Raw genomic sequence first — 19,098 nt, 5'->3', positions numbered from 1 at the left:
GATAGCAGAGGGGCGTGGGGCGTTTGGATAGGCTGGTCGGATCGAGGTTGGTTCAGGTGGCACCTTCAGTCTTAATGCCTCCCTCCCCTTTCCACATCCTTTTTTTCTGAATAAATCATGTGCACATTCTGACCCACCCCCTCTCGATGTCTCCACCCACATTACACTTTCTTCTGTCAGATCGGGGATTTTATTTCCCTTCGTTGACGGTTTACTAAATTCCCCCCCTGACTGTCTACCCGCGCCCATCTTTTTTTTTTAATTATTAAAGCCAGTTCCCCTTGTTGGAGAAGGATGCATGGATAAAGGTAAAGGGAAATAAAGCACTGCTGATGAGTGATTAGGATGGGAAAAGATGTAGATAGAGGTAGAGCCAAGCAAGGATCGATAAAAACAATACATATTTACAGTCAGTGATTGGTATCTCTACTGAGAGACAAAGATGGAGACGGCAGTATACAAAGAAAATATCTGTAGACTGTAATGGAGAGAGAGATACAGAGAGGGAATGCGGGAGGGCAGGCAGAGAGAGGGAAGAGAGAGACTGGAGACAAGAAGCAACCAGTCAACGCTGTGACCCCTTATGTTTTGTTAAGGTGGCAACTCCTCCCACTCTCTGGCCCTTAACCCCAAAGCAATTGGCACGTGGCCCCTCCCCCTCCTCTAGCCCCAGTCCCAGTGGTCCCACTGGAGGCAATCACTGGTGGGACAGGATGGAGACAGCTGGTCCACAAACACACGCGCACACACCAACTACAACCCCCTGTCCCCTGGGTTTGCAGGGGCCAGAACGAACATTTGTTTGTGCAGCGTTCCATTTCAGCCAGCTTGCAGAGGCAGGGGCCAAATAGACCCAGACATTTAAGGAGAAAAATACTAACAGAGAGAGCAAGATGGATAGAGAGAGGGAGAGAGGTTGTCATTGAGAGGGCAAAATGGAGGTAAAAGCAGGAGAGTCATTGTGGCCTAGTTAAAACACCGGCTTGATGCAGTGGCTTAGGCCCCCTATTGCTCAACATGTTATATATATATATATATACAGTATATTCACTGATATGCTCATTATGCATGTATATGCATAATTGCGTGAAAGATGATCCCGAGGTGGAGGTCTATGTATCTTTGATGCAAACTTTTCTTATTTCTTAGTGTGGAATAATTTGCTATTGTTATTCATATCCAGGTCCTTTGTCCTGTAAATACAGAACCCTTGACAGATTCCTTACAATTCCTGCCCTTGTCCATTTTAGATTTTCATCCTTCTGAGTTGCTATTGATTCAGTCTTTATCCATTTGTTTTGCCCTTTTGAGAAGACAAAAGGCACAAAATGGGGGAGAACATTTTTGAACCAAGTAAAATTGATAAACATTGATTTAATTTTGCCACAGTATGCCTTGCTGATTTCAATAGGCCTTGTTTTTAGTCAGAACAGCCTTAGTTCAACCAATGATGCGCAGAAGCTACTGAAGTGGAGTGGACTTTGGACAGCAGTAATTCAGCTTTAAAAGGTCATACCTTATATGTTATATTCTTATAATTTGTTAAAAAAAAATGAACACCTTTATTTACGCCTTTTCGTGATATCCAATTGGTAGTTACAGTCTTCTCTCATTGCTGCAACTCCCGTATGGACTCGGGAGAGGCGAAGGTCGAGAGCCGTGCTTCCTCCGAAACACGACCCTGCCAAGCCGCACTGCTTCTTGACACAACGCTCGCTTAACCCAGAAGCCAGCCGCACCAATGTGTCGGAGGAAACACCGTACACCTGGCAACCGTGTCAGAGTGCATTGCACCCGGCCTGCCACAGGAGTCACTAGAGCGCGATGAGACAAGGGACAACCCGGACGGCCAAACCCTCCCCTAACCCGGACGACTCTGGGCTGCAGCTGCAATACAGCCTGGGATCAAACCAGGATCTGTAGTGACGCAGCTAGCACTGCGATGCAGTGCCTCAGACTGCTGCACCAGTCAGGAGGCCCCCATATATTATATTCCCCCATATATTATAGCTTTTCCAAAGCTCAAAGGGATTATATTTTCTTGTGAACTCAAACGTAACATCATCCAACGTTTCTAGTCTGTTTGAGTGGTAGTCCATGGTCATGAGCTGGAATAATGTGTCATAATATCTGCTAGAAGTTTGGAGCAATGTTGTCTTTATCTACAGTGAGTGTTCATTAAATGGTCTGTCTGCTTTGTCTGTGTATGAGAGAGAGCGAGAGATTTTGTGTGTGTGTGTGTGTGTGTGTGTGCAGGCCCTTCGCTGACTCAGCAATCAATGGAGTAAGATATGCGATGTGAGGCGCATCGTAAACGCGGGCCGGGGAAGGAAGGATGGCGTCTGGCACCTCGCCAGCATGGGGAATCGACAGACAAGGAACAAAGCACTCTGGAAAAGGAGACAAGCTCTATGCTTGTAAAAAGTCATTCGTAGAAACAGGGTCTATCAGTCGCGAGTCTCCGCTCAGCAAACAAATACTAGTGGTTTGAAACTGGAGTCAGTGAGCCAGGTAAACACTGCTTGAAATGTGTTGGTGAGGAAAGGTGGAGAACAGGGAGGGAGGGAGGGAGGGGGAGAGTCTATAGAAGACACTGACGGTGAGAAGACACCGTGTGCTACAGCATGGTAGCATGTGTCGCATCACCTGTCATTCACACTTCTACCCCTGCTTCGAACTGTGAAGGTGGTGTGTGTGTGTGCGTGTCTGTGTGTGAGTGAAAGCGTGTGTGTTTTACTAACACAGATGTTTATTCTCTACGAGATAGGAATGCAAGCTAATGAAGATATACATGAGTGCAGCAATTATATTTAATGAGTGCACGCCACTTGTGCATTGCGGTTTTACCGAGGTGGCATAAGAGTGCGGCGGCCTCGAAAGCCTGTTTCGCCAAACGATGCTGTTGCGGTTGTCATGGCATTATTAATCGATCAGCTTATTTTTGTTAATTTGTTTCGCCCGCGATGCGGCGACGGGGGGAGCCGTCTGCGTGGGAGCGTGAGAGACGAGAATGCTAATTATAACACAAGTGGCGAGCAAAGACAAGGCGGAGAAGGAACAGACGAGTGGCAACACCACAGCAACTCTACTTTTCCCTTAGTCATGTCGGGCTACAGCCCCGTGGCAGCTTGTTCCTTTGTCCAGGCTCTCGTTAATGAGCGGGGATATGGGACAAGAGCCGCCACTGTGTTAATCCGCTTCAGGAGCTTTGAAAAAAAGCCTTTTCTGCAGGGAAATGTGCTGTACCACCGAGTCTGCAGCAGCAGCTGCACGAACACAGCCATTGACATTTGTCTCAAGCCCAGGTGGGGGCAAAGACCGATAGATGATATGGAGAGAGAATTCAATGGTACAGGGATGAACTGTGCCCCGGCGGCCAAAACTGTATGGATGTTGTCTCCAATATGGATGTTGTCATGGTTGTAGTCTGGTTATCAAACCAGATAACGTAAAAAATATGACGTCTTTCCCTGTTGTCAGAAACAATAAGGTTACCTGGTGTAACAGAGACAATTTGGTTGTCATCTGGTAATGTCTTCTCAACCAGAAAACCAGAAAATTATGTCAAGACATCATGTGCCAGATTGTGCCTGCTGGATGCAAAATAGCTTGAGGCTGAGCTGGTTATCAAAGCCCATCAAGCTGAAATTCTTCCACCAAACATTGTGTCGCTTTGTGCCCAGATAAACAATGTAGCCCTGAGGGGGCATCGAATGGGCATTTATGGAGTAAATAGCACATGTACAGTGCATTCGGAAAGTATTCAGACCCCTTGACTTTTTCCACTTTGTTACTTTACAGCCTTATTCTAAAATTGATGAAATTGTTTTTTCCCCCCTCAATCTATACACAACGCCCCATAATGACAAAGCAAAAACAAATGTATTAAAAATAATAACCTGAAATATCACATTTTACATAAGTATTCACACTCTTTACTCAGTACTTTGTTGAACTATCTTTGGCAGCAATTACAGCCTCAAGTTTTCTTTGGTATGACGTTACAAGCTTGGCACACCTGTATTTGGGGGGTTTCGCCCTTTCTTCTCTGCAGATCCTCTCAAGCTCTGTCAGGTTGGATGGGGAGCATTGCTGCACAGCTATTTTCAGGTCTTTCCAGAGATGTTAGATCGGGTTCAAGTCCGGGTTCTGTCTGGGCCACTCAAGGATGTTCAGAGACTTGTCCAGAAGCCACTGCTGCATTGTCTTGGCTGTGTGCTTTGGGTCGTTGTCCTGTTGGAAGGTGAACCTTCGCCCCAGTCTGAGTACTCTGGAGCAGATTTTCATCAAGGATGTCTCTGTACTTTGCTCTGTTAATCTTTCCCCCGATTCTGACTCGTCTCCCAGTCCCTGCACCTAAAAAACATCCCCACAGCATGATGCTGCAACCACCATGCTTCATCATAGGGATGGTGCCAGGTTTCCTACAGACTTGGCATTCAGGCCAAGTAGTTTGTGTCATCAGACCAGAGAATCTTACTTCCATGGTCTGAGAGTCCTTTAGGTGCCTTTTGGCAAACTCGAAGTGGGTTGTCATGTGCCTTTTACTGAGGAGTGGCTTCCGTCTGGCATATCTTCCATAAAGGCCTGATTGGTGGAGTGCTGCGGAGATGGTTTTCCTTCTGGAAGGTTCTTCCATCTCCACAGAGGAACTCCAGAGCTCTGTCAGAGTGATGATCGGGTTCTTGGGCATCTCCCTGACCAAGGCCCTCCTCCCCTGATTGCTCAGTTCGGCCAGGCGGCCAGGTCTAGGAAGAGTCTTGGTGGTTCCAAACTTCTTACATTTAAGAATGATGGTGGCCACTGTGTTCTTGTTGACCTTCAATGCTTTAGAAATGTTTTGGTACCCTTCCCCAGATCTGTGCGTCGACACAATGCTGTCTCGGAGCTCTACAGACAATTCCTTCGATCTCATGGCTTGGTTGTTGCTCTGACATGCACTGTCAACTGTGGGACCTTATATATACAGGTGTGTGCCTTTCCAAATCATGCCAAATCAATTGAATTCACCACAGGTGTACTCCAATCAAGTTCCAGAAACATCTCAAGGATGATCAATGGAAACAGGATGCACCTGATCTCAATTTCGAGTCTCATAGCAAAGGGCCTGAATTTTTTAAAAAAGTCAATACATTTGCAAACCCTTTGTCATTTTGGGGTATTGTGTGTAGATTGATGAGGACATTGTTTTATTTAATCACTTTTAGAATAAGGCTGTAACGTAACAAAATGTAGAAAAAGGGAAGGGTTCTGAATACTTTCCAAATGCACTGTATGTAGAGATATTGACATATATGATAACATGTCCCCTCTTGCCCTCCAATCCTGTCCCACCAAAACCTCAAACACAATGAATGCAGAGAGAGAGAGAGAGACTGACTGCCTTTTCAGTTCTTTCAAATCAGCAGCACAGATGAAAGGATAAAGTCAAGGAGAGTTAGGTACTTTAGATTGTTGAGTTACACACTAGTTCTTTCCTTCCCCGCTGGCTCATCTCAGACTATTCCAGAAAAATCAATCCCTCGACCTTGTTAAACCACTTGTTAAATGTGTGGGTGTTGTGGTGATCAGAATGGTGCAGGAAGTATTCAGATAAATAATATTGGTAATTACTAGCATGAATTATTGATCTATGTAGCAGTGGTTGAAATGTCCCTTCAACATTTACTTGGTAGTTTTACAACCCACCTCTCCAAGCACCACCAATGCAGCCCGAATGGCTCCCAGATAGATAGTTGTTGTTCCAAACACATCATAATGATGTATTGTACAGTGAATCTCTCCAATCTGCATCAATCCTATTTCAGAGGTAACCCGTGGGAGTAGCCTTATGCTAATGCAGATTCGAGGCAATGTCGTCATGGTTACACGTCAGCTTGCTACAGGTTATAAACGCAGATGCTTCTAGAGTACAGCTACTCTAGTAAGTTACAATGTTGATTCTATGTTAGCTCATGCTTGCAAAATGTGTATGTTTTGGATATAAAAGGATTAGATTTGTACTAATAATAGTGGCTTTTCTTTAGCCAGTAAGTACACATTTGAGGAATGTAGTTTTACTGGACGTTAAAGGCAGCACCTTCCACCTTGGTAAAGAACGGTTTTGAACTCTACATTTTCCTCATGGTTTTGTTTGCGTGTTCATATCATTTGCTATGATGGGAGAGAAAATAGCTCTTGATGCAACTGACTTTCCAATGTGCCTGGATCTCTCGCTCTCAACTCTGTTGTATAATCATGCAATCCATTGATGGGTTTAAATTAAGCAAGTCTGCGTATTTATGACACAGGACTATTTAAATGTTTGGGAAATTGGGAAAATCAATCATCTTTATCGTGGAAAATGTTTTGGAAGTAAATTACAACTTCATATATTGCAGATCAGCAATGCAAGTAGTCCATGGTAGAGCAAGTCATTTAACCATGTCTTTTAATAGCCCTGGCAATAAGCAGTGCTATATTTTTGCTAGGTTTATTTTGCTTTATTATATGCATGGTTGTATAAGTGCAGTAGCTCACTTTCTTATGATGAAAACGACTCAAAGGGTTCAAAAAGCATTTGGATGCATACCACACAAATCAATTATGGACGCACAATTCTGTATGTCATCCTTCATATAAGGTGTACTCCATAATAGGCCTTTATGTCACTTGGCTCCTCACTATTATAAAGGACACTTGAGCAAATATATATTTTTTTTTAAATGGACTTTATTCTCAAAATCTTTTGACTTTATTCTCAAAATATTGAAACTTTATTCAAGTATTTTGTCTCGATCTCAAAGAATGAACATATTAATCTTGATATTAATCAAAAACACTGTTGGTCCTTATACTCTTCCGTGTAAAACAGGAGCAGTGTTTGTGATGATGAAATAATCAGGGATTGATTACAGTGGTTGAAATGAATGTAGGTCGAATGCAAATTTGCAGGAACAAGTTGACCTCGAGCTTCAAATGTATATTTCAACAGAAGTTGAATTAAATGACATAATTGAATTAGCAATCTGTTAATTAGCCTATTTTTGGGAGACAGAGAAGAAGGCAGACATAAACATGGAGGGAGAGATTAGTTTGTGAGGTTTCTGTGAGAAAGACAAAGGGGATCGATATTGTGGAGGAGAGGATTGGATTGGACAGGGGAAGATAATCTCACAACAACACCAACTTTACAGGATGACCATCTCTAGCTAGAGAGAGGGTTAGCATTGGGGGTTATTCAGTCATTCCATTAGGAGAAAAATCCCAAAGGAAATGTTATTCAATGCCTAAATAAATGGTTAAAATCAGCATTGGGTCCCATTTTAAAGTTCCATTTCTTTTAAATCTGGATTTCTCCATTCTTGAAATGGAATTGATCCCAGTCCCGGCAACTATTATATGTTAATTCACAACCTTTGGAAAGTTGATTCCTAAGATTCTTCATGATCTCCACCAAAGTGATGTAAGGATACTCTTACAGCAGTGCTAGATATTATGCCAAAGCTAAGGGTAAGGGGTTAAAGGGTAGTTCAAGTTCATTATAACATTTGTAGGTATCGGAATACATACAAATTGCAGGGTAATTGCAGAGGAAACAGTTTTTTACACCAAAGTAACTGAATATAAGAGAAACATACCAGATTTGGGGACTAGACTTTGTGGCAGCACGTGGGGATGTGCGCTGCCCCAGACCAGAGGGATATCCTACGAAGCAAGCTAGATCTACAAGGGTTTTCTAACGCTTAACAGCTTCTGTTAGCATCACATTCCAGCTCAGGCTTTATCCGTACTATGATGGTGGATATTGCTCATCCGCCTGCCTCGTACTCGAGCAGGCTTGTAAACTGAGCGTGCATGTCGCACATGGCTCGTCGAAACGCCAAACTCTTCATTGAGACGATGCTGAAGCATTAATCCATGGGTGAGTCAGTCCTACATTTTCATTTGTGATGAAATCAAAATGAAAGAAAAGTTATCTTACAAATTCAGCAGGCTGTGGCGTGAAAGAGGCTTTTAGAAGTGTCGACATTTTATTGCTTATCATTAATGTCGTCTTTGGTGTCTTTGATTAAGTCACACGAAGTTTTACATTACTAAATGTGATATTTCAACAACAACAAAAAGTTGACAAAAAATACCATTTGATTACTAAATTATTTAATCAGTCGTCCTCAAATTAAGGGATGATGACGCAATCTTTGCAAAAGGGAGGGAATCTGAATTAATTGGTCCTCAACGCGCAGCTCAGTCATTTCATTCAGGGTAAGTGGAGTTAGCCTGCCCCGGATGACCAAAGTTACCTCACTAACTCCTAAAACCTGCTTCGTAGGATAACCCTCTAAGCTAGGCTAAGATTCTAGTACAGAGACATGTGAGACGATAATGGTATGGTGGCTAATTGAGCTGCCAGCCACACCCTTAAAGAGTTCACGAGTCAGCTGTGTACACTTACAAGCCAACAGGAATGTTCCAGGCTGACTACATGACTTAAGGTGCTGGCGAGGGCGTGGATATGATGACGCTACCCCTCACCGCACTCCAACAGAAAGGGGGTTCAACCACAGGGGGTTGGTGGCACCTTATTTGGGGAGGACGGGCTTGTAGTAATGGCTGGAGTGGCGTAGGTGGAATGGTATCAAATACATCAAACACATGGTTTGATGCCATTCCATTTGCTCCGTTCCAGTCATTATTATGAGCTGTCCTCTCATCAGCAGACTCCACTGGGATCAACACTCATCAATATCTCTGTTTTTGGTGTGTTCAGTGACGGGTCTTTTTCCTTACACTGAAACACTTTCCTCATGAACTGATTAACTTAGCTTTACATTGGATAAAGAGCCTGGCTTGTCTAGTTTGCCAGTAAAATGTGTGCTGATAGAAAATACTGCAGTGGAGTAATAGCACCCTTTTCACTTCTGCATAAAACAAAGGGAACCTGCATACTCCTGAGTAAATGTACACTACAACCTCAAATATACAAAGATGGCAAAATAATTTGATGTGAAGTCAACCAGAGACTTTATGCCCCTTCCCAAAAGGAAATGAAGTCAGAACTCCAAATTGGATTGCCAGACATATTTTTCTGGCTGCATATGAATCTATTTGTGAATTGACTTCCTGACGTGAAGAAGTAGCGAGGGAGTGATGATGAACATGTCACTGTGAGTGTGTGGGCCCTGTGTCCCCTGGCAGCTGCAGACTGGGGACCCAACAGTCATCCACGATCAGCCATGTTAAGCTAATTGAGACGTAATGGCTTAATTATTAACCCAACAAGCTAATTTCACTGAATGTTTTAAAGGCATAGTTTACCCAAATGATCAATTTGGTTGGTAAACGCTCAAGTTAGCGGCTAGTGACAGTGGCTACGTTAACATACCGGAAGGTGGAATGGTGGATTGCACTCTGTCCTTTTCCACAGAATAACAAAGTGAGGAAACAAATATGGAATTTTGTAATTGGGATAATAAAATAGGAGTTTCACAACCGTCTTTGGTTCGAAAGGTGGCCGACCCTGGTCAGTGATCTCTTGAACCGACATTTGACAAAGCTCCTTGATCAGATGGGTTTATTTTTTTATTTTTTTATTTGCATGCCAGGAAAAAAAAACACTGTTTGCCTATACATCGAAGAATCAGATATGCAGCGCTGAAAGGCACATTTAATTTGAAAAGGATTAGAGGTAAATGGCAGGGGAGTGAAGAGAGGAAGTTTCCTAAACTGGAACTCGACACAGCTTAGTCTTGATCCGCCATTTAGAGCAGGTTAAGCCTCGTTGTCATCCCCCTCATGAATAATTTGCTATTCTCGATGCCGTTGTCGAAAAGGAAGTTTGGAGTCAAAAGTCCTCAGAGATTTAAGACAAAGGCAGAATTAGCTCATAGATCTGACACCAAGACACACGACAATTAGGGAAACGGTATTCAGCTGAGTATTCAGCTTTTTAAAGCCATGGAAATAAAGGCATCCCTCTGGGCAAAAATGTGTTGAATCAACATTGTTTCGACGTCATTTCAACCCCAAAAATCTATGTGCATTTGCTAAAAGTCAACAACGTAAGGGGTATTTTTGTCTTTTTTTCACTCAATTTTTAACCTAAATCTAAAGACATGGTGAAATATTTAGTTGATTTCATGTTGAATTCATGTTAGTTGTTAACTCAACCAAATGTAAATCAAAACTAGATGTTGAACTGACATCTGTGCCCAGTGGGATTGGTTCTTTGAAAAGTGTATTATGCGCAATTGCAGGCTAAGGGCACTTGTGTGGTGACCTGTATGTACTGGAGACACAAGCTCATTATTCTGTGTCACATTTTTTTTTTTACATGCAGTCAACATGCTTTCCTCTGGAAAGCTCAACCCTTCCAGACCCTAGAGAGATTAACCCATCCATCTCAGTATCTTATTATCCACCATTATGGGCCCTCTGACCTTTGTGGCTTCCATGCCTCCTCAGCAGGAATGGACTGGGACCAGAAATTGGCCTAGGCATTTTTAACACACCAGCTTATTTTTTCCCTCTAGTCCCCACACACCGGCCAGGCCCCTTGGGTGAAAGATGAACCACACTGGCCCATTATTTGCTTCTTTCTTTCTTTTTTATTTAACCTTTTATTTATCTAGGCAAGTCAGTTCAGAACAAATTCTTATTTACAATGACGGCCTACCAAAAGGCAAAAGGCTTCCTTTTGGGGGCTTGGATTAAAAATTTAAAATAAATATAGGATAAAACACACATCATGATAAGAGAGACACCACAACACTACATAAAGATAGACCTAATAAAACAACAAAGCATGGCAGCAACACACGAAAACACAGCACGGTAGCAACACAACATGACAATAACATGGTAGCAACACAACATGGCAGCAGCACAACATGGTACAGCACAAAACATGGTACAAACATTATTGGGCACAGACAACAGCACAAAGGGCAAGAAGGTAGAGACAATAATACGAGGCAGCCACAAGTGTCAGCAAGAGTGTCCATGATTGAGTCTTTGAATGAATAGATGGAGATAAAAAAATGGTCCAGTTTGAGTGTTTGTTGCAGCTCGTTCCAGTCGCTAGCTGCAGCGAACTGAAAAGAGAAGTGACCCAGGGATGTTTGTGCTTTGGGGACCTTTAACAGAATGTGACTGGCAGAACGGGTGTTGTATGTGGAGGATGAGGGCTGCAGTAGGTATCTCAGATAGGGAGGAATGAGGCCTAAGAGGGTTTTATAAATAAGCATCAATCAGTGGATCTTGCGACGGGTATACAGAGATGACCAGTTTACAGAGGAGTATAGAGTGCAGTGATGTGTCCTATAAGGAGCATTGGTGGCAAATCTGATGGCCGAATGGTATTTATTTTTATTTATTTTATTTTACCTTTATTTAACCAGGTAGGCAAGTTGAGAACAAGTTCTCATTTACAATTGCGACCTGGCCAAGATAAAGCAAAGCAGTTCGACAGATACAACGACACAGAGTTACACATGGAGTAAAACAAACATACAGTCAATAATACAGTATAAACAAGTCTATATACAATGTGAGCAAATGAGGTGAGAAGGGAGGTAAAGGCAAAAAAGGCCATGGTGGCAAGGTAAATACAATATAGCAAGTAAAACACTGGAATGGTAGTTTTGCAATGGAAGAATGTGCAAAGTAGAAATAAAAATAATGGGGTGCAAAGGAAAAAAATATATAAATAAATTAAATACAGTTGGGAAAGAGGTAGTTGTTAGGGCTAAATTATAGGTGGGCTATGTACAGGTGCAGTAATCTGTGAGCTGCTCTGACAGTTGGTGCTTAAAGCTAGTGAGGGAGATAAGTGTTTCCAGTTTCAGAGATTTTTGTAGTGCGTTCCAGTCATTGGCAGCAGAGAACTGGAAAGAGAGGCGGCCAAAGAAAGAATTGGTTTTGGGGGTGACTAGAGAGATATACCTGCTGGAGCGTGTGCTACAGGTGGGAGATGCTATGGTGACCAGCGAGCTGAGATAAGGGGGGACTTTACATAGCAGGGTCTTGTAGATGACATGGAGCCAGTGGGTTTGGCGACGAGTATGAAGCGAGGGCCAGCCAACGAGAGCGTACAGGTCGCAATGGTGGGTAGTATATGGGGCTTTGGTGACAAAACGGATTGCACTGTGATAGACTGCATCCAATTTGTTGAGTAGGGTATTGGAGGCTATTTTGTAAATGACATCGCCAAAGTCGAGGATTGGTAGGTAAAGAACATGTAGCCACTCGAGAGCACCCTTACCCACCGATCTATAAATTACGTGTCTGTAATCTAGCATGGGTAGGATGGTCATCTGAATCAGGTTTAGTTTGGCAGCTGTGGTGGAAGAGGAGCGATTACGATAGAGGAAACCAAGTCTAGATTTAACCTTAGCCTGCAGCTTTGATATGTGCTGAGAGAAGGACAGTGTACCGTCTAGCCATACTCCCAAGTACTTGCATGAGGAGACTACCTTAAGCTCTAAACCCTCAGAGGTAGTAATCACATCGGTGGGGAGAGGGGCATTCTTCTTACCAAACCACATGGCTTTTGTTTTGGAGGTGTTCAGAACAAGGTTCAAGGTAGAGAAAGCTTGTTGGACACTAAGAAAGCTTTGTTGTAGAGCGTTTAACACAAAATCCGGGGAGGGGCCAGCTGAGCATAAGACTGTATCATCTGTATCTTCTAAGCACCACACCGACCAGGCCCATTGGGCTCAAGATTAACCAGCCCATCTGACAGGGTTAAACCGTGCTTCCAAAATTTCCGAAATTGCCCTATGGCTAGTTCGTCTCTGCTCCTCAGAGTAGGAAGAACATGTCCACTTTTCCCTCTGTAAAGGAAGTTAAATAGAGAGGTCTGGGCAAGGGCCCACTCCTTTTCATTTAAAAGACGACATGGTTCATTGTCACATGAATAAAACAGGCTCTACAAAAGTTAGCGTCTTTTGACTGCGCCTGCAGAGGCTTTGAATATGTGCGGCGCCAATGTGACTTTCTCTTTAATTTCCTCTATTGCTTTAAGTAGATTTATCTTTGCCTGAATGTCTGAAAGTGAGATGACTGAAAGAGGTCTGGGTTTGAACAGGTAACTCACAGGCTGCTTGTGAATTGGCAACATAAAATCGAATACTTTGTCCATTTGATTAGAATGAAAATGTACCTAATGCCTTTTCCCTAAGCCCGACACACACACACCAAAACACACACACATGTTTAGAGGCACAGGGTGAGCCATGGTGCAGTGCCCCTAGATGGAGAGTTATTTTTGGAGTTGCCTTACTCAAGGATAGTGGTAGTAATGATCTGACACTAGAAGCCCTCCGGTAGCCAGTCATAACTTCTTCATCACTTGATGCCTCCCTTTGGGCTACCTTTCACCCCAAAATGTAAAAAACTGGCTTCTTGCATACAATGTTCTCTCTACCTTTCTATCAGAAAGGAGAAACCCATCTCTTTTCTAAACCCACCTCATCTCTTCCCTTGGCTTGTATTGATTTATAAATCGCAACAAAAACATTGCACTTTGTTGCTAATCAAACTGCATTATTTATGTTGCGGCATTAATTATTCATTATTGTGGTTCAATACGGCACCACAGAACGCCTGAGCCAATATTGTCTTGGAAATCCATTTTAATCACACTATGCAAATGAAGATCGGTGTAAATATCACAATTACCTTACCTTACAATTTCCATTGACCATGTAAAAAAATGTGCAGGTGCCTGTAGTCTCTTAACATAATATATTTAGCATGCTATTGTAAGTTTACTCATGTCTTTTTTAAAGAATCGCCTAATAGCAGGAACGGCACCATCTAGTGGTCAGAACCTGGTAATATCAGGATGTAGGATGGGACATAAACCCAACAACTTAAATGACAAATTTCTCTGAACAGGAAAAATACATTAGATATGTCACGTTCGTCATAGTGAGGAGACCAAGGCGCAGCGTGATATGACTACATCTTCTTTAATTAACGAAGAACACTAAACAAACTAACAAAATGAACGTGAAGCTAATACAACGAGTGCTGACATGCAACTACACAAAGACAATAACCCAAAACTCAAAATGGCAAACTAAATAGGATCCCCAATCAGAGACAACGATAAACAGCTGCCTCTGACTGGGGACCAATTCAGGCCACCATAGACCTACATTTACCTAGACATACTAAAACCCCATAGATATACAAAAACACTAGACAAGACAAGAACTCACATACCCACCCTCGTCACACCCTGACCTGACCAAAATAATACAGAAAACATAGATAACTAAGGTCAGGGGGTGACAACATAGGATGATTGGCGTGGAGTACGGAGGGGCCGTGGATACCTTTTTGACAATTTCTTTGGACTCATTGTTAGGAAAAAGTTTGGTCCAAATCAGATGTTAACTAATATCATTATTGAATATTATTATAATATTATTGAGTCCTATAAATCAAAATGGCCAATTTGGGTGCAATCAATTTGCTTAATTTCTCTGAGATCAAGTTATATTTCAACCAAGTAATGTTTCTGGAATGCTTATTTTATCTATTTCGAGCTACAGAAACAATTTCAGAATAATCTGAGATGGAGGGTGTCATGGCTTGCTGAAATGACATGGAATGACACAGGATAATTATTTATTCAGTGAATACATTTTCACTTGGTCTCTGTATTGGAGCCCAGGCAGTCATGGTCTTGTCAACGTAACCCAGATACCAAACAATGTAACATTTTACATTTTAGTAATTACTTTGGAAGTACATTGAAATGGTGTTAAGCAGTTTTTGCCATTTCACAGGTGGAATAAGGGACAGTCCATCATTCATCTTGTGTAATTACAAAAACCACTCACCTCCATTAATATGCAGTTATAATGTAGTTACCAAATACTATGTAACAACATTGTATTAACATGTTGTGACTAGTGTAATTAGTGTTATTAAACTGGAGCAACTTAATGTAAAGAGTTACCCATAGTTCCCACTTACATTGGTTGTGGGACCGCCAATAGGATTTAGGCTAGAGGAAGAAGAGGTGTGGGTAAATCTGGCTTTAGTGAGAGGCGAAACGGGTGAAGATGAATGAAGAGGGATCAAAGGAGTGAGAGGAAATGGAACTAGAGCAAGATGAAAATTGATGGAAAGAGACGGACAGCAGGGAAGGAAAGGAGAGGAGGTAAAAAAGGAATGTGAGTGAGTGATGGAGAGAAGGAGACGGGGGGGGGGGCAAGAATTGGAGAGAACAGAGGAAGAGATATTGGAGAGGTGGGTAGTTATTGGGGGAATAGAGAATGTGGCAGAGATTTTGAGAAAAAAAAGGAGGGAGAGCTGAATGGATAAAAGTTTCTGTGAAACTAAACCCTGCCAATGGATGTGTGTGCGTGTTGTAACACTATTAGAACTACTGATGTCACCACAAGGTGGATATACCGTCAGACGCCACACTCCCGTCACCCCAAACACATCTCCTCTCGCCCACTGTGATTGGCTAAGAGAAAGCGGCTAGCGTCATAGGATTATGCGGTACTGGGGTGTGATGTGGAGGGAGGGCTGGGCAGGCCTCGTAAGACACTGCTCCCTTCCAGACCCACTCCCCCTGTATTTCATCTGAGGTCATAGCTGAATGCTGTGCGTCTTTCGTGCCATCCTTTGGCTGACGTCCTTGGCACCCGTGGCGATGTTAGTGCTCGTCGCCAAAGACTCACAGCACAGCTCTGCCACACACAAGCGTCTGTCAGGATTTTTACTCCCGTCTTTTATCTTTTGTGCGTCACTGCCTCTCACTCACAGATCAGTGAGTGAAAGAGCACAATGATTCTTTTTGAACAGCTGCACAGTGCACTACAGCAATACACGACCTCAACTGCACTGTATGTGTGCGGACGGAAGTAACTAAGAGATTTAACCGTGAATGTGTATATCTTATTACACGTAAATGTATTCACTTTGTGTATGAGGAAGGAAGGGAGGCTGATTGATTCCTCCTTATGAAGTTCAGATTTATTCATATGTGTTTTTCAGTCAGCATTGACCCGCCATGCTCCCCTTGCTCATTACCATATAAAGCAGAATCCCTCTGCAGTCGAGGGAAAAGTACGAGACTGGAGTGGAAACGAGGAGCTTTGGTGTTTGCTCTGCCTTCATCTCTGTGCGGGTCACAGAGTTCGCTAAGCAAATAATCATCAGAATCATCATAAACAGAGTACAGATGACACCCCTATCCTTCCCTGTCAAGCGACAAATTTCACCTCCAGACTAAAGTTTTTTGGATATCTTCCCCTGTCACTCATAAGACAACTGATGCCCTCTACTATTTTAAGTGATTGTAGCAATGTGATTGCAGGGCAAAAAAATCTATATCACTGTCGTTTAGACTAACTGGTTGCCACAATAGTTAGACAAAGGATGATACGATATCAGCATTCCTATTGGATGAGTCCAGGTGGTACAGCTGCTGTTTGACAATCAAAAAAATGTTAGCACTACTGAACCCATCACTCATCATTATTCACGATTCATTCAGGATTATCCAAAATCATGGTAGCATCCACATTAATGTAGAAATGTTCAGAAACATATTATTTTCTTATTTACAATAAAAGTGACTCCAAAATGACACAATACATTATTCACCATTCATTTCTGTTAGGCACAAAATAATCTAAAACACAACCAAAATAAACTGCAAATACATCCCAACAGTTTGTAGAGTCACAAGCTTGATGTTGTCGTTGTGTGCTACTTTAATACACATAAGTGAATTTGTCCAAATATTTTTGGTTACTTAAAATGGGGGGGAATATGTACAAAAATGGCTGTAATTTCTAAACGGTTAACCCGATATGTATGAAAATACCCTCAAATTAGAGTACAGTGCCAAAACAACAAAAAATGTGTCACTGTCGCTTCCCTAGTGGCGCAGCGGTCTAAGGCAGTGCATCACAGAGGTTGAGGCGTCACTACAGACCCGGGTTTGATCCCAGGCAAGGTTGCAGCCGGTCGTGACCGGGAGACCCATGAGGCGGCGCACAATTGGCCCAGCATCGTCCGGATTAGGGGAGGGTTTGGCCGGCCGGGATGTCCTTGTACAATCACACTCTAGCGACTCCATGTGGCGGGCCGTGCGCATGCACACTGACTTTGTTCGGCAGATGTACAGTGTTTCCTCTGACACATTGGTGCGGCTGGCTTTGGGGTTTAGCAAGCAGTGTGGCTTGGCAGGGTCGTGTTTCGGAGGACGCATTGCTCTCGACCCTTGCCTCTCCCGAGTTCGTACGAGAGTTGCAGTGATGGGTTACGATTGTAACTACCAAATTGGGAAGAAAATAATAATAATTACTGTCTAAATACTTTTGGACCTTACTGTATGTGAGGGCTGTTCCATTTTCTGTAATGTAAATATCATGGACAATATCAGATTAATAAACACACTAGTCTTCCCTGATTTATTATTTTTGAATATAATTGGTTTTCTGCTGGTTTCCTCCTCACAAATGAAAGGCTTATCAGTCTGTCTGGTTTGTTAACTTTACCGAACTTCAGCCGCATAGGACGGAAGCATGTTCCATTAGGCTTGTAGATAGTTCATCAATACAGGACTGATCTTAAGGCAATTAAATGCATTGACAATACATTCTGGATCGTCAGAAAACAATCGACATCAAAACAACTTACCATTGATTATTGACACACTATTAAGGTGACGCACTGGATGATACAGTTTGCTGTCCAGAATCTCACCTGCAAATTCCTCGTTGCTTGTCCAGTTCGTCCCCTAGAGCAGGGCTTTTCAAGTCCAGTTAAGCACTTGAATAGTTGAATTGGGTGTGCTATCTTTGGTCTTCAATAAAAATGTGTAAGAGTGAAGAGGCCCAAGGACTTAAAAGCTCCTATTCGCTAGATCAGTGGTTCACACACTTTTTATAGTCCCGTACCCCTTCAAACATTCAACCTCCAGCTGCGTACCCCCTCTAAGACCAGGGTCAGCGCACTCTCAAATGTTGTCTTTTGCTAACATAGCGTAAATAATTTTCCACACACAGTCTGTGCCTGTATTTAGTTTTCATGGTAGTGAGCGCCGAGAATCCACTCTCACATAGGTACGTGGTTGCAAAGGGCATCAGTGTCTTAACAGCGCGATTTGCCAAGACGGGATACTCTGAGCGCAGCCCTATCCAGAAATCTGTCAGTGGCTTCTAATTAAATTAAATTTTCACAGAACCGTTTGTTGCAATTTCGATGAGGCTCTCTTGTTCAGATATCAGTAGGTGGACTGGAGGCAGGACGTGAAAGGAATAACGAATCCAGTTATTTGTGTCATTCGTTTCAGGAAAGTACCTGTGTAATTGTGCACCCAACTCACTCAGGTGCTTCGCTATATCATATTTTACATTGTCCGTAAGCTTGAGTTCATTTGCACACAAAATAATCATATGTTGTCCTTGTTAATGCAGACAGAGATGAGCTCCAACTTCTTAATTATAGCCTCAATTTTGTCCTGTACATTGAATATAGTTGCGGTGAGTCCCTGTAATCCTAGATTCAGATCATTCAGGCGAGAAAAAACATCACACAAATAGGCCAGTTGTGTGAGAAACATCATGCAAGTGGTCAGACAAGTGAAAATTATGGTCTGTAAAGAAAACTTTAAAATCGTCTCTCAATTCAAAAAACATGTCAATACTTTTCCGCTTGATAACCAGCACAGTTCTGTAAGCGTTACATGGTCGCTGCCCATATCATTGCATAGTGCAGAAAATACACGAGAGTTTAGGGGCCTTGCTTTAACAAAGTTAACCATTTTTACTGTAGTGTCCAGAACTGTTACAGGAATTTAATTCCTGTATGTTCATTAACCAATTCAATTATAATAAAGCAAAACACTTAGTCCGTTTCTAAGAATTTGTAAGGTTCTTATTTGCATGAAACAGGCAAAGATCAGTCTCAAAATGAATCAATAGCGTTTATTCCCGAGAGCTCTACTTAAAATACCATGTACATCAGTTTATATATCACACATAATGTCATAGCGTCTTAAATGTCCCTCCTCCTCTCCGACAAGGACATAGCTGCTTCAAAAGTCCATTGCAACCCACTAACGCACATACATTACACACTACA

General features: G+C 42.4%; 1 protein-coding gene across 1 annotated transcript in view; it reads left to right on the top strand.

Moving 5' to 3' along the window:
• fars2 (phenylalanyl-tRNA synthetase 2, mitochondrial) overlaps positions 1-19,098 on the top strand; it is a 119,771-nt gene that overhangs the window by 22,846 nt on the left and 77,827 nt on the right. The window contains 1 exon segment of the mRNA XM_090199015.1: positions 4,192-4,213. Within this exon segment, the coding sequence (XP_090055141.1) occupies positions 4,192-4,213 (22 nt within the window).

This window comes from Oncorhynchus mykiss, chromosome 15 (assembly GCF_057628025.1).
Source record: "Oncorhynchus mykiss isolate SJ-2025 chromosome 15, ASM5762802v1, whole genome shotgun sequence".
Lineage (NCBI taxonomy): Eukaryota > Metazoa > Chordata > Actinopteri > Salmoniformes > Salmonidae > Oncorhynchus > Oncorhynchus mykiss.
The sequence above is the reverse complement of the archived record's forward strand: the minus strand, read 5'-3'. Positions and strand labels throughout refer to the sequence as shown.